The sequence below is a fragment of the Ovis canadensis genome, chromosome 21 (genome assembly GCF_042477335.2).
Source record: "Ovis canadensis isolate MfBH-ARS-UI-01 breed Bighorn chromosome 21, ARS-UI_OviCan_v2, whole genome shotgun sequence".
NCBI lineage: Eukaryota > Metazoa > Chordata > Mammalia > Artiodactyla > Bovidae > Ovis > Ovis canadensis.
The window spans coordinates 66,979,405-66,992,624 of NC_091265.1; the positions used below are offsets into that span (position 1 = coordinate 66,979,405).

Sequence of the window (13,220 nt, forward strand, 5' to 3'; positions counted from 1 at the left end):
GTTCTTGGTGCAGCTCAGAAGTCTTGAACGGAAGGGGCCCTGCCCGGCGGTGGTCCCAGAGCCACCAGCCAGGAAGGCCAAGCCCCACTGTCCAGGCTCGGGGGAGACAAGGTGCCCTGGCCTGCCACCCTCCTCTGCAAGGGTGCACCGGGCCACTGGGGACCTGCCCAGCACGGCTACTGCCCAAGCCCAGCAGTCCCACCCAGCACGGCAGCAGCCTGGGGCCTGGTCCCCGCGGCTTCCTGAGCCCACCTGTGGCCAGCGCCACTTCTGGGGGAGCCCTGGGTCTACGGCACCCCCTCTTCTCTGCACTGAGGAGGTAGGGGCTCTGCCCCAGTCACAGACTCTGACCCCGATGCTTTCCCCCTGGACGATTCTGCCGCATTCATCTCCCAGGTCCTGTTTCCAGAAGGTTCTTCTCAGTCCATAGCACATGGCCTTTGGGGATGCCACTGGCTCCGGGTGAGCCCAGGGGGTGGCTGGAGGCCCGAGGGAGGGGGCTGTGAGCCCAGAAGCCCCAGGGCCCGTCCCCACACCCGGCTTGGCTGCAGGTGACAGAGGGCCCTGCCCCCAGAAGCCTCTGCCAGCCCTCTGCTTGGCCTCCACAGACTAAGTGGGTTTATTTGGGCTTTATTTACCTGGTCTTCACATCTCTCCACTGCCTCAGGGAAGGCCAGGCCTGGCCTCCTGGGGTTTACACAGCTAAGAGGGCTGTGGAGGCCTGTCAGCCTCGGCAGGAGGAGCTGGGGATGGCTGCACCTCTGGAAGGAGTCCCCCCAAACATGAAAAGGCTAAAGCGGCAACAGAGGCGGGCACGAAGCCCACAGGCAAAGGGTGGCAGGTCCTTCCCTGATGTCCAGCTCCGGCCAGGGGCCCCTGCAAGCAGTGCAGCGGTCTCTGGGCCAGGCCCTGCAGGGAGGCCATCCTGGGCAAGGGTTTCCTGGGATGGGGCAGCTTCTCCTCAGGACAGAAGCCTGGGGACCCTGTGTTTGGGGGGCACTTTCCAAAACGTATGGTTTCTGAGCCTGTGAAGCTGTCTCTGGGTCGTGCTGGACGTCAGGAGGTTTCCAGAAACTCCCCGGCACCAAGCATGGGTTGCACCCTCACTTCCATGTCAGCGCTTCCGACGGCATCACCTTCTGAGCGCACCTCCCACCAGACGCAGCCCCCAGGGGACAGGGCAGGGCCGGCGTCTGTCAGCACAGCACAGTGGCCATCAGGATGCTGGTCCTCTGCTGAGGCGAGGAGACGCGCGGCATCAGTGGGCCTGCCCAGTGCTGGGACCCTCGAGGCACCTGCTGGGGCCCCGGGTCCGCCAGACTCGGGCATCTGCACCCGTGCCCACCGTGCCCCTCCCATGCCCAGCTTGCCCTCCATTTCCAGCTTGTCCCCTTCTTGGAGTCTGTGCACAGGGCCAGCGGGGACGGCCCAGGGACGGCAGCAGGCTCCAGCGCATCCGCGTCCCCACCCCCACGAGAGGTGCACTTACTGGCCTGGCCTACCAGGGGCGCGGTCACCCTGTCCCCAGCACAGATGAGAAGGGGGCAGAGATGGGGACGTGGCCTCTCTCCACGCAGACCCTGGGGGTGGGCAGAGCAGCTGGTATCCACACTGGGTGCGGCTGCTGCCAGCAGAGATCCTCCTGGCGACAGCAGAAGCTAGCTCTGACCACCGGAAGTGACCGCAGGAGGCCCAACAGGTGCACGGCAGACACGGGCTTCAGGGCGCGGGTGTGGCCTGTGGACCTGCGGGACGTGGACCCAGGCGGCAGGGCCAGCGGCCACAGTCAGGGCCCCTGCTCCCGTCCTGACCCTGACCCTGACCCTGCCGTCAGCCCAGCGGGTCCCTCCTAGTCTTCACTTCAAGTCTGAGGTTCTCAGAGGGATCATCAGCACAGCTCTGGAGCAGGCATCCTGCCTGGGCTTGGTTGTACCATCTGGGGCCCTCCCTGGGCATAGTGGCTCCCCCTGGGTTTGGGGGACCCTCTCTGGGCACTGGGGCTCCTCCCTGGGCGAGACCCAGGGTACCTGCTGTGGCTGTCCTCTTGTTTGGAAGGGGAGGAGCTGCCGGAGGCTGGAGCAGCTGCAGGGCCAGAGTCCCGCCCAGGGCCCCTCCCTCTGTGTCAGCCCCTGCCATGCAGGCAGTGTCCTGCACTGGCCCCTGTTCCTCTGCTTGGCTTCCTGAGGGCAAGTCTCTCCCAGGGTGATGCTGACAGGCTGGTCCTGTGGGCGGTCAGGGGAGGCTTCTTGGAGGAGGTGGCAGCTGAGCCCTTGAGAAGGAAAGGGTGCTCGCCCACAGAGGGGACGGGCAGCCCCTCTTTTCGTGGAATAGTTTAACATCCTGAGGTTGGGCCTGATGCTGTCACCTCACAGCCCACAGGAGCGCCTTCCGGAGAAGGACTTGGCACCCAGTTGTGGCCAGCTCAGTGGTCAGTGTCCCTGCCCAGAGTGCTCAGCCACAGCACTGGGCAGCAGCTTGGCACCCACGACAGGGGCTGAGAGGGCCCAGGTGAAGTCCAGGAGGGGCTGCCTCAGGTTACGGGGGTCACGCTGCGGCGGGGGGCAGGCAGGTAGCTAGCTGCTCTGGCCTGGTCCTGGCCACGTGGCAGAGGATGGCTGAGCGGGTGTGTGCTTGGCCCTCCCTGAGCCCACCCAGCCCCCCGGCCCTTCTCCTGGGCTTCGGGCATTGGGGGGCAGGCCGGGAGCTGCGTTCTGACCTGGAGGGGGCTGCCAAAGTGGGGGCAAGGCTGGTGGACGGGCCACCAGGACAAGGGAGGCGGCCGCTGGCCCGGGAGCAGAGTCGGGTGGAGTGTGTGCAGGAGGGTGTGAGCCCAGGCAGCCCTCCCAGGTCGCAGGCGCCCGTCCCCAGCATGCACCTTCCTGATGCCCCGCTGCTCAGCCCAGGGCTCAGCCAGGACCTTCCTCGAAGGAGGGAAAGGGTTAACTGGCCAGATGGGGCCAGTGGGGATGCCTCCTCCTCGCCTCCACCAAAGCCTTCCCAGCAGGTGACCGGGATCTGTTTAATTACTCCTACAAAGCCCCAGGCGAGGCGGTCCGGCCGGGCGAGGCCGCGCGGCGCTCTGTCAGCAGCAGAGGCGCAGAGCCTTGCGAAAGACGGTGCGGAACTCGGCGTTGAAGACGGTGTAGATGACGGGGTTCAGGGCGCTGTTGACGTATCCCAGCCAGGTGACCGCGCTGACCAGCCGCGGCGACACGGCGCACGCGGGACACAGCGCCCGCGTGATGTGCACCACGAAGAAGGGAGTCCAGCAGAGCAGGAAGGCCCCTGGGGGCGGGGCGGGCGGGGTCACGGCCACGCCCCCCACCCTGGGCACCGTGCCCCCTCCGCCGCGCCCCCCGGGGCCGGTACCCACCGACCACCACGGGCAGGACCCTCATAGCTTTGCGCTCCCGGCCTGTGATCTTGGCACGTCTCCTCCTGCGGGCCTGAGGCGAGGGTTCGGCCGCAACGGCGTCGGGGGGCGCGACGGCGTCCGGGGCGGGGGCGGCGTCGGGGGTCGGGCCGGGGGCGGCGGCGGCGGCCGGGCTGGCGTCCGGCGCGGGCGGCCCGGGGCCGCTGGGCCGGCGGGGCGCACGGCCGTGCAGCTTGGCGCGGCGCGCCGCCTCCCAGCGCCGCAGGCCGCGGAACGTGGCCCAGTAGAGCAGCAGCATGAGCGGGCAGGGCAGGAAGAAGGAGCACACGGACGAGTACACCACGTAGTCGCGGTCCTCCAGGCGGCACACGGAGGGGTCGCGGCCGCGCGCGTCGTTGAGGCCGCACAGCACGGGCGCCGCCACCGCCGCCGACAGCAGCCACGTGGCGCCGATGAGCAGCAGCTGCCGGCCGCCGCGGCTCTGGCGGTTGTAGCGCAGGGGCACGGCCACGGCCACGAACCTGCGGGGAGCGCGGTGAGGGCGGCGGGGCGGGGCGGCCCGACGGGGCGCGCCCACGGCCACGAACCCGCGGGGAGGGCGGCGGGGCGGCTTACCTGTCCACGCTGATGGCGCACAGGTTGAATATGGAGGCCGTGCACAGCATGACGTCCATGGCCATGAGCGCGTCGCAGAGGCCGGGGCTCAGCAGCCACACGCCGCCCTGCACCTGAGCACGGGGAGGAGCCGCGGCAACGGTAGTCGCGGGAAGCTGACCTCCCGCCCCGCCCCCGAGATGTCTTCCTGACCCCCGCTGCTGCGGGCAGCGAGGGGGCTGAATAACGGGAGGAGTCGCTCCCCGGAAAGCAGGGCGGTCCTCCCCTCCCCTCAGGCCGGGCGCCTGAGAGAGACCTCCCACCTTCCTGTTAGAACCGGGAAACGCCTTCGGATTGGAGCGGGTTTCGGGCGGCGTAGGCAACGGCGGGCTGTGATCCCTGATGCTCAGGGTGCGCGGGGCCCCTCCCTGCCGGTGGGGGCCTTGCTGCCCTAGAGCGGGAGCCCAGCACCCACCCCCGTCTCCAGCAGACCGCGCAGTTGGCCTGTCTGCTGAAACTCTGCCTCTGGGACTCTGGACAGGTCATCCCACTCTCGGCCCTGCACGCCTGAAGTGAGGGCAACCGTAGCGTCCACATCATTGTTAGGAAGTAGTAGTCTCGGCCCCTGTGCCCAGCGCCCCCACCAAGGGCAAAGGAGCAGACAGCCGCCCCTTCTAAATCTCCTCCTGCTGATTTGGGACGATTAGGAGCTTAAGAGCCGTCACTGTGACGTCTGTCTACAGCTCGGGTGGGGGGGCAGTAGGTCATGCCCGTCCTTGTCCTGCTGGCCTCTCTGCCCAGCCCTGCCTGGACTCACCCTCCACCTTAGAAAACCATGCCTCCCCTCCCCCCACAGCCCGGGACACCGCGTCCCCAACCCAGCCTAAGCAGCTTTTCTCTGCCCAAACTGCAGAGTGGACATGGCTGACACCAAGGGGGACCCACCCGAGGGCCAGGACCTGACCTGGGTGTGGCGGTTCCCGGACCCAGGTTCTGGCAAAGGCCCTTCCCCAGCCCGAGTGGGCGTGCCCTGCACCTCCAAGAAGGGTCCCTCCTGCTGTGAGCCACGTCAGCGCAGGAGTGAGGGTGCCCTGCCCGGGTCGTGCACACGAGTGACGCGTGGTCCTGTGGCCTCGTGGGGTGACCTCTGTGTCTCTGCCCCAGGGGAGCCGGTGTGGGGTAAGCCTGCCTCTGCCAGTCTAGCCAGCTGGCTCCCCTGGGGGGACTGGAACCCAGCGGAGGGGGCTGGGAGGGGGCTGTCTGGACTCCCAAAGCCGTCTCTTACTGGGGTCTGTGCTTGAAGAACAGAAGCATCTCTTGGGTAACTGACATAGAAGGCGACGCGGAGAGAGGGACAGAGCGGGAGGGCTGACGGACAGCGGGATGGGGGAGGGGAGCGAGGTTCAGAGGGGACCCGGCTCCGGTCGTCCTGGGACCTGCGCAGCGCCCAGCTCCAGGATCCTGAGAAGCCAAGCGGCGGGGTCGGGCTCGGTCCTCCGTGTGGACGGGACAGGGGATCCGGAGCGGGTGAGGGTGTGCGTGCGGGGGCGACGCGGGCTCACCTCGGAGTAGACGAAGAGGGGCAGCACCAGCAGGGCGAGGAGCAGGTCGGCGGCCGCCAGACTCACGATGAAGTAGTTAGTGGGCGTCTGCAGGGACCGCTCGGCCGCCACGCTCATGCACACGAGCGAGTTCCCCGCGAGCACCGCGCCGATGAGCAGCACGCCCCCCACCAGCGCCGCCGCCGCCCCGGGGCCCCCGGCGCCGACGCCCGTGCCGGGCGCGCGCTCCGCCAGCAGCCCGTCCGCGTCTGCGGCGCTGCGGTTCCCCATGGCGCCCGGCCGGCGCGCCCCGCCGGGCGCTCAGCACCACGGACAGTCCCGGCCGCGCTGGGGCCCCGCCCCTAGGCCCGCCCAGCCCGGCCTTAGTCCCGCCCCGGCCGCCCGGTTCCGCGGACCCCAGGGCGCTCCAAGCTGCACCCAGTTTTGGCCCATCTTGGACTTCGCCCCTAGGGCCGGGCAGATGGACAAACGCCACGGCCCAGCGCCGGCCCAGTGAAGAGATGTGATTGGCCTGGGCGGGTCCAGCATCGCTCTCTGCCACGCAGGGTTGCGGGACGACGCGAGGGTCAGCGCCCAGAAAAACCCACGGGATGAAAGGGCGGCCCAACCATCCCTCGAGACTTGCGGGCACCCACGCCAGCGCCACCAGGTCCAGCCTCGGAGACCGCCGCAACCCTGCATGGGCCCAGGCTGGGCGCCCCCCTCCAGAGATGCTTCTGCAGACCCCTGAGGCAAAGATGGAGCCGCATGGGGGCCATCCTTCCCAGGCTGCTTCCACCAGACACCGGCACGCCCCAGTCCAGGCTCCCCCTCCTTCCCTCCGGGCACACTCCTCTCTCCACACCCCCACCTGACCCGGCCTCTCTGGCCCCTTCATCTCCCCCTGCAACGACTGCAGACCCCAACCTGGGTTCCTGTACCCGACTCCCCAGAGCAGCCTCTCCCCCAGCCTGGACCACACTCAGCCACTCTCCACCCCACAGCCACTGCCTGACCCTTCATCCTACCCCAGCAGTTGGGTGAGCAACCCTGATCCTGGCTCCATCACCCTGAGCAAGCTGTGTGCCCATCTGAGCCTGGTAAAATGAGCTCACCCCACAAAGCCTAGAGGCTGTAACGGCAGCCAAGGCCAGGAGAAGGCCACTGGGAGCTTAGCAGCCGCCAGAGTTCTTCGCACTCATTAGACGCATCTTACCTGAGTCACGTCCTCACAGAGAAAAGAAGCCCCAAAGGAGATCCCTCTCAACCTGCACGCCCTACACACGGGCTCCCTGTGTGTGTTAAAGAGAAGACAAAGACCCTGGAGAGACACACCGTGATGGTACTCACAAGGGGCACAGCCACAGGAGGCCTGATAAAGGAAGTGCGTGTGCAAGACTCGGTGTGAATGGGCACCGCGCTGCATCCAGCACCTCCGTACCACTCATGCGGATCAGGAAAGGGACAGGCAGGCTCCTGCCCCTCCTGAAGGCTTCAGCAAGAGAACTCACAATCCTAGCAACTTTTCTCACAAGATGAAAATCCAAGGCAGGGCTGGCTCCGTGACATTGGGTTGGGTGCCAAGCAGTGAGGCCAGCCCAGCCTCTGATCAGCGTTGATTCTCCCTCCTGGACCTCAGACATCTGCCACCATTAAGGGTGAAAAGGCAGCCCACGTACTTCCCTTGGTGGTCCAGGGGTTAAGAGTCTGGCTTCCAGTGCAGGGAGGCAGGTTTGATCCCTGGTCAGGGAACCAGATCCCATATACCTTGAGGCAACAAAGCCCACAAGCCCCAACTAAGACCTGTCACAGCCAAAGAAATAAAGAAATAAAAACAGGCATGTGATGCTAAGAAACTGGAAATCTGCATAGAAAGAAAAAAATATATTTTTAAAAAAGTGAAAAGGCAGCCCAGATTGGGCAAGGAATGTGACACAGAAGCGGTAAGCTGTGTGTGCCTGCTCGGTCACTCAGTCGTGTCCAACTCTTTGTGACGATATGGACTGTGGCCCTCCAGGCTCCTCTGTCCATGGGATTCTCCAGACTAGAATACGGGAGTGGGTTGCCATACCCTCCTCCAGGGGATCTTCCCAACCCAGGGATCAAACCCCGGGTCTCCCGCATTGCAGGCGGATTCTTTACCACCTGAGCCACCCGGGAAGCCCAAGAATCCTGGAGTGGGGAGCCTGTCCCTTCAAAGGGCACCGATCCAGAATGTGTAGGGAAACCTGTCAAGTCAACAAGAAAAGAACGACTACCCGTTTTAACAAAGGCAGATGTCTTGAACAGGCAATTTACAAGAGAGGGTATCCTAACCCTAACCATGTTCCGTGGGCAAATAAGCACCTGAGAAAGTGCTCAGAGTCCTTAACCTTCGGGGACATGGCAATCAAAATCACAGTGTGGGACTTCCCTGCGGGCCCAGTGGCTGAGACGCCACGCTCCCACTGCAGGGGGCACAGGTTCGGTTCCTGGTTGGGGAGCTAAGGCCCTACGTGCTGTGCGGTGTGTGTGTCAGTTGCTCAGTCCTTGGACGTCCCATGAGTCATTTCCTTAATTGCGTTTTTGAATTGCTCGTTGATACTGCGTCGAAGAGTAGCTCATTCTTACATTTCAACCTTATATCCTGAAACTTTGCTGAATTTGCTTATAGTTCTAACAGGTTCCGGGATATGTGTGTTTCCCCCCAGTGCTCTCTGTGTATCAGATCATGCTACCTGCAAATAGAAATAGTTTCGCTTCTCTCTCTCTTTTTTGAATCTGGCTGTGCCAGGCCTTAGTTGTGCCTCATGCCATCTAGCTCCCCTGCCGGAAGCAGAACCTGCGCCCCCTGCGCTGGAGCTTGGTTGTCCCTGGACCACCAGGGATGTCCTCCTTTCCAATTTTGGAAGGCTTTTCTTTCTTTTCCTTGCCTAATTGCTCTGGCTAGAACTTCCAGAAAACGTTGACTAGAAGCAACACAGGTGGGTACCCTTGTCTTTTTCCTGAGCTCAAGGGAAAGTTTTCAGTCCCTCAAAATTGCCTATGATGTCAGTTGTGTGTTTCTCGTATAAGGCCTTAATCATGTTAAGGAAATAGCTTTCTGTTCCTGGTTTCTGAAGTCTTTTTATCATGAAAGAGTGTTGATTTAATGGGATGCGTTTTTCTGCATCCATTCAGATGATTAAACGTGTTTCTCCATTCTGTTAATGCGGTGTGCTGCACTGATGCAGCTTTCTCTGTTGAATCGCCCTTGCACTCCTGGGGTAAGCCTCCATTAGGTCCTAGTGTACAATCCTTTAAAAAGTGCTGCTGGATTTGTTTGATCGTATTTCGTGGAAGAGTTTTGTAATTCTAAAATTGATCCAACAGTTTAATGCACTTTTCATTAATCTCCTAATAGTCTTTTCTAAACCTTGACAAGTAGCTTTTGGAATTTATATGGAAATTCAGAAGGTCAAAGCGCAAAAAAATTGATGCTTGTGAACTGTAGTGTTGGAGAAGACTCTTGAGAGTCCCTTGGACTGCAAGGAGACCAAACCAGTCAAACTTGAAAGAAATCAGTTCTGAATATTCATTGGAAGGACTGGTGCTGAAGCTGAAGCGCCAATACTTTGGCCACCTGACTCAAAGAACTGACTTACTGGAAAAGACCCTGATGCTGGGAAAGGTTGAAGGCAGAAGGAGAAGGGGATGATAGAGGATGAGATGGTTGGATGGCATCACCGACTCAATGGACGTGAGTTTGAGCAGGCTCCAGGAGTTGGTGACGGACAGGGAGGCCTGGCGTGCTGCGGTCCATGCAGTCTCCCATCCAAGTACTAACCAGGCCTTACCCTGCTTCAGCTCAGCTCAGCTCAGCTCAGTTCAGTCGCTCAGTTGTGTCTGACTCTTTTCGACCCCATGAACCACAGCATGCATTGCCTTTCTTTGGGATTGGAATGAAAACTGACCTTTTCCAGTCCTGTGGCCACTGCTGACTTTTCCAGATTTGCTGGCATATTGAGTGAGGCTCTTTCACAGCATCATCTTTGAGGATTTGAAACAGCTCAACTGGAATTCCATCACCTCCACTAGCTTTGTTCGTAGTGATGCTTCCTAAGGCCCACTTGACTTCACATTCCAAGATGTCTGGTTCTAGATGAGTGATCACATCCTCATGACTCTCTGGGTCGTGAAGATCTTTTTTGTACAGTTCTTCCGTGTATTCTTGCCACCTCTTCTTAATATCTTCTGCTTCTGTTAGGTCCATACCATTCTGTCCTTTATCGAGCCCATCTTTGTATGAAATGTTCCCTTGGTATCTCTAATTTTCTTGAAGAGATCTCTAGTCTTTCCCAATCTGTTGTTTTCCTCTATTTCTTTGCACTGATCGCTGAAGAAGGCTTTCTTATCTCTTCTTGCTGTTCTTTGGAACTCTGCATTCAGATGCTTATATTTTTCCTTTTCTCCTTTGCTTTTTGCTTCTCTTCTCTTCACAGCTATTTGTAAGGCCTCCCCAGACAGCCATTTTGCTTTTTTGCATTTCTTTTCCATGGGGATGGTCTTCATCCCTGTCTCCTGTACAGTGTCACGAACCTCGTTCCATAGTTCATCAGGCACTCTATCTATCAGATCTAGTCCCTTAAATCTATTTCTCACTTCCACTGTATAATCATAAGGGATTTGATTGAGGTCATACCTGAATGGTCTAGCAGTTTTCCCTACTTTCTTCAATTTAAGCCTGAATTTGGTAATAAGGAGTTCATGTTCTGAGCCACAGTCAGCTCCTGGTCTTGTTTTTGCTGACTGTATAGAGCTTCTCCATCTTTGGCTGCAAAGAATATAATCAATCTGATTTCGGTGTTGACCATCTGGTGATGTCCATGTGTAGTCTTCTCTTGTGTTGTTGGAAGAGGGTGTTTGCTATGACCAGTGCATTTTCTTGGCAAAACTCTATTAGTCTTTGCCCTGCTTCATTCCGCATTCCAAGGCCAAATTTGCCTGTTACTCCAGGTGTTTCTTGACTTCCTACTTTTGCATTCCAGTCCCCTATAATGAAAAGGACATCTTTTTGGGGTGTTAGTTCTAAAAGGTCTTGTAGGTCTTCATAAAACTGTTCAACTTCAGCTTCTTCAGCATTACTGGTTGGGGCATAGACTTGGATAACCGTGATATTGGTTTTCCTTGGAGACGAACAGAGATCATTCTGTCATTTTTGAGATTGCATCCAAGTACTGCACTTTGGACTCTTTCGTTGACCATGATGGCTACTCCATTTCTTCTGAGGGATTCCTGCCCGCAGTAGTAGATACAATGGTCATCCGAGTTAAATTCACCCATTCCAGTCCATAAATTTGCTGATTCCTGGAATGTCGACGTTCACCCTTGCCATCTCCTGTTTGACCACTTCCAATTTGCCTTGATTCATGGACCTGACATTCCAGGTTCCTATGCAATATTGCTCTTTACAGCATCCGACCTTGCTTCTATCACCAGTCACATCCACAGCTGGGTATTGTTTTTGCTTTGGCTTCATCCCTTCATTCTTTCTGGAGTTATTTCTCCTCTGATCTCCAGTAGCATGTTGGGCACCTACTGACCTGGGGAGCTCCTCTTTCAGTATCCTATCATTTTGCCTTTTCCTACTGTTCATGGGGTTCTCAAGGCAAGAATACTGAAGTGGCTTGCCATTCCTTTCTCCAGTGGACCACGCTGTGTCAGACCTCTCCACCATGACCTGCCTGTCTGGGCCTAGAGGAGCTATCCCACGTTGAAGGTCAGGAACGGTGGTGGTAAGGAGATATCCCTCATCCAAGGTAAGAAGCAGTGGCTGTGCCTTGCTGGAGCAGCCGTGAAGAGATACCCCCACGTCCAAGGTAAGAGAAACCCAAGTAAGATGGTAGGTGTTGCAAGAGGGCATCAGAGGGCAAACACACTGAAACCATACTCACAGAAAACTAGGCAATCTAATCACACCAGGACCACAGCCTTGTCTAACTCAATGACCCTGCTTAGCTTCCAAGATCAGGTGCGTTCAGGGTGGTATGGCCCTAGACAGTTGATGCAGTCTCAAAGAGTTGGACATGACTGAGTGACTGAACTGATCTCAGAAGGTCAAAAATAGCCAAGACACTCTTGAAGAAAAGCAAGGTGAATGAATTTGATCTGTCAGATATGAAGACTTATAAAAGTACTGTAATTAGGAGGGGGAATTAACGGAGGTATTGTAGCCAAAGCAGTTGGGGGGTGACAGTCGGGCAGACGGCGCGCACGGAGAGCATAGCCATGGGTCCAAGTGCATACAGACGGCTGGTCCACGGCGGCAACACCGAAAGACAGCAGAGAGCCGCGCGGAAAAAAGCAAAGCTGCGCCACCACTTAACACCACGCACAGCATGAATCTCAGATCTGCATCCGAAATGTAAAATAATGACGCTTTGGGAGGTAATATATGGTAATATATTATGTTGTTATTTACTCAGGAGACAAGAAATAGGGAAACATTCTGAGTTTCCTCATATTAACGTGAAGAACGTTGTCCCCCTGTGCTCACCAGTCCTAAACTATTCATAACCTTTTCTCAGTACCTATCAGTTTCCTGCCTTAAAAGACCCTTCTTACAGCAACTGCACCCTGTAACAACCTCCCCCCGACACCCCTTCGACCTTTCCCAGCCCCTGCCCTTCCCGGCTCACGTTTGGTAACTCAGATAACTCAGCTTGGTTGGTCAGCCAGACTCCCTGACGATCTGTCGGGTAGCTGACAATCCACAGTCGTTACCTTTTTGAGCTACATACTGAAATCCTCACAGGTGAGCTGATACAAGCTCTGAGATCTGCTCCAAAATTAAGTTGAAAAAATAAAGAAAGTCAGTAGGGGTGGGTAAGAGTGGCTGTAAATTGTTGAAGCTGAGTAATGGTACCTGGGAGTTTGTCTACTTTTGTATGTCTTTAATTCTCTGTAAGGAGTAAAGTGATCTTTCTTTTTCTGCTCTGTAAAACGGGACGTTCGTTAAAGCCACAGAAAGGTTAGAGTCTATTACACGACTTAGCGACTGAACAAGTCTGGGCCCCAGGTTCATATCCTGAAGCACTCAGCCAAAGGTAGCCTAAGACACTGGCTTCTGCAGGTCTGTGAAAGAAGCAGTCACAGACCTGAAAGAAGAGTTCTCTCCAGTGCCCTCCCGCAACACTCCTAATGCAGAGCTAAGAGTAGGCGCCGTTAAACTTGCCATTTAAACCTTAGTAGTAGCAGTGTTAGCCGCTCAGTCGTGTCTAACTCTTCACAACCCCATGGACTGCAGCCTGCCAGGCTCCTCAGTCTATGGAATTCTCCAGGCAAGAACACTGGAGTGAGTTGCCATTTCCTCCTCCAGAGGATCTTCTTGACCCAGGGATCGAACCCAGATCTCCCACATTGGACGCAGACTCTGTACTGTTTGAGTCACCAGGGAAGCTCATTTAAATCTTAGTTAAACCCCCCAAAACAGAATATTTTTGGTGATTTAGTATTCAGAGAATAAAACTGTGTCATAGTGAGATATATTCTTAGGCCTTGACTATGTTCCCGCCTATGTTCTACTGTGAAAAAATAAAGCTGCTTTTTCTTCCTCACAATCTTCGACCCTGTGAATTCTCTGGGGGACCAGTGCAAAGGCCTCTGTGTTCTCACTGCAGAGGGCCTGGGTTTGATCCCTGGTCAGGAACTAAGATCCAAGCCTGCCAAAAAAAAAAAAAAAAAGGAGAATCCTG

General features: G+C 57.7%; 1 protein-coding gene across 1 annotated transcript; it reads right to left on the reverse strand.

The window, feature by feature from the left end:
- Nucleotides 1-614: 614 nt before the first annotated feature.
- Nucleotides 615-5,848, reverse strand: DRD4 (dopamine receptor D4). Its single transcript, XM_069566404.1, has 5 exons — nucleotides 5,530-5,848; nucleotides 3,989-4,101; nucleotides 3,374-3,894; nucleotides 1,490-3,285; nucleotides 615-1,235 (listed from the first exon to the last, which is right to left on the reverse strand). Exons 1-4 carry the CDS (start codon nucleotides 5,797-5,799, stop codon nucleotides 3,083-3,085), a joined length of 1,107 nt encoding a protein of 368 aa, XP_069422505.1. The 5' UTR covers nucleotides 5,800-5,848; the 3' UTR covers nucleotides 615-1,235; nucleotides 1,490-3,082.
- Nucleotides 5,849-13,220: the final 7,372 nt, after the last annotated feature.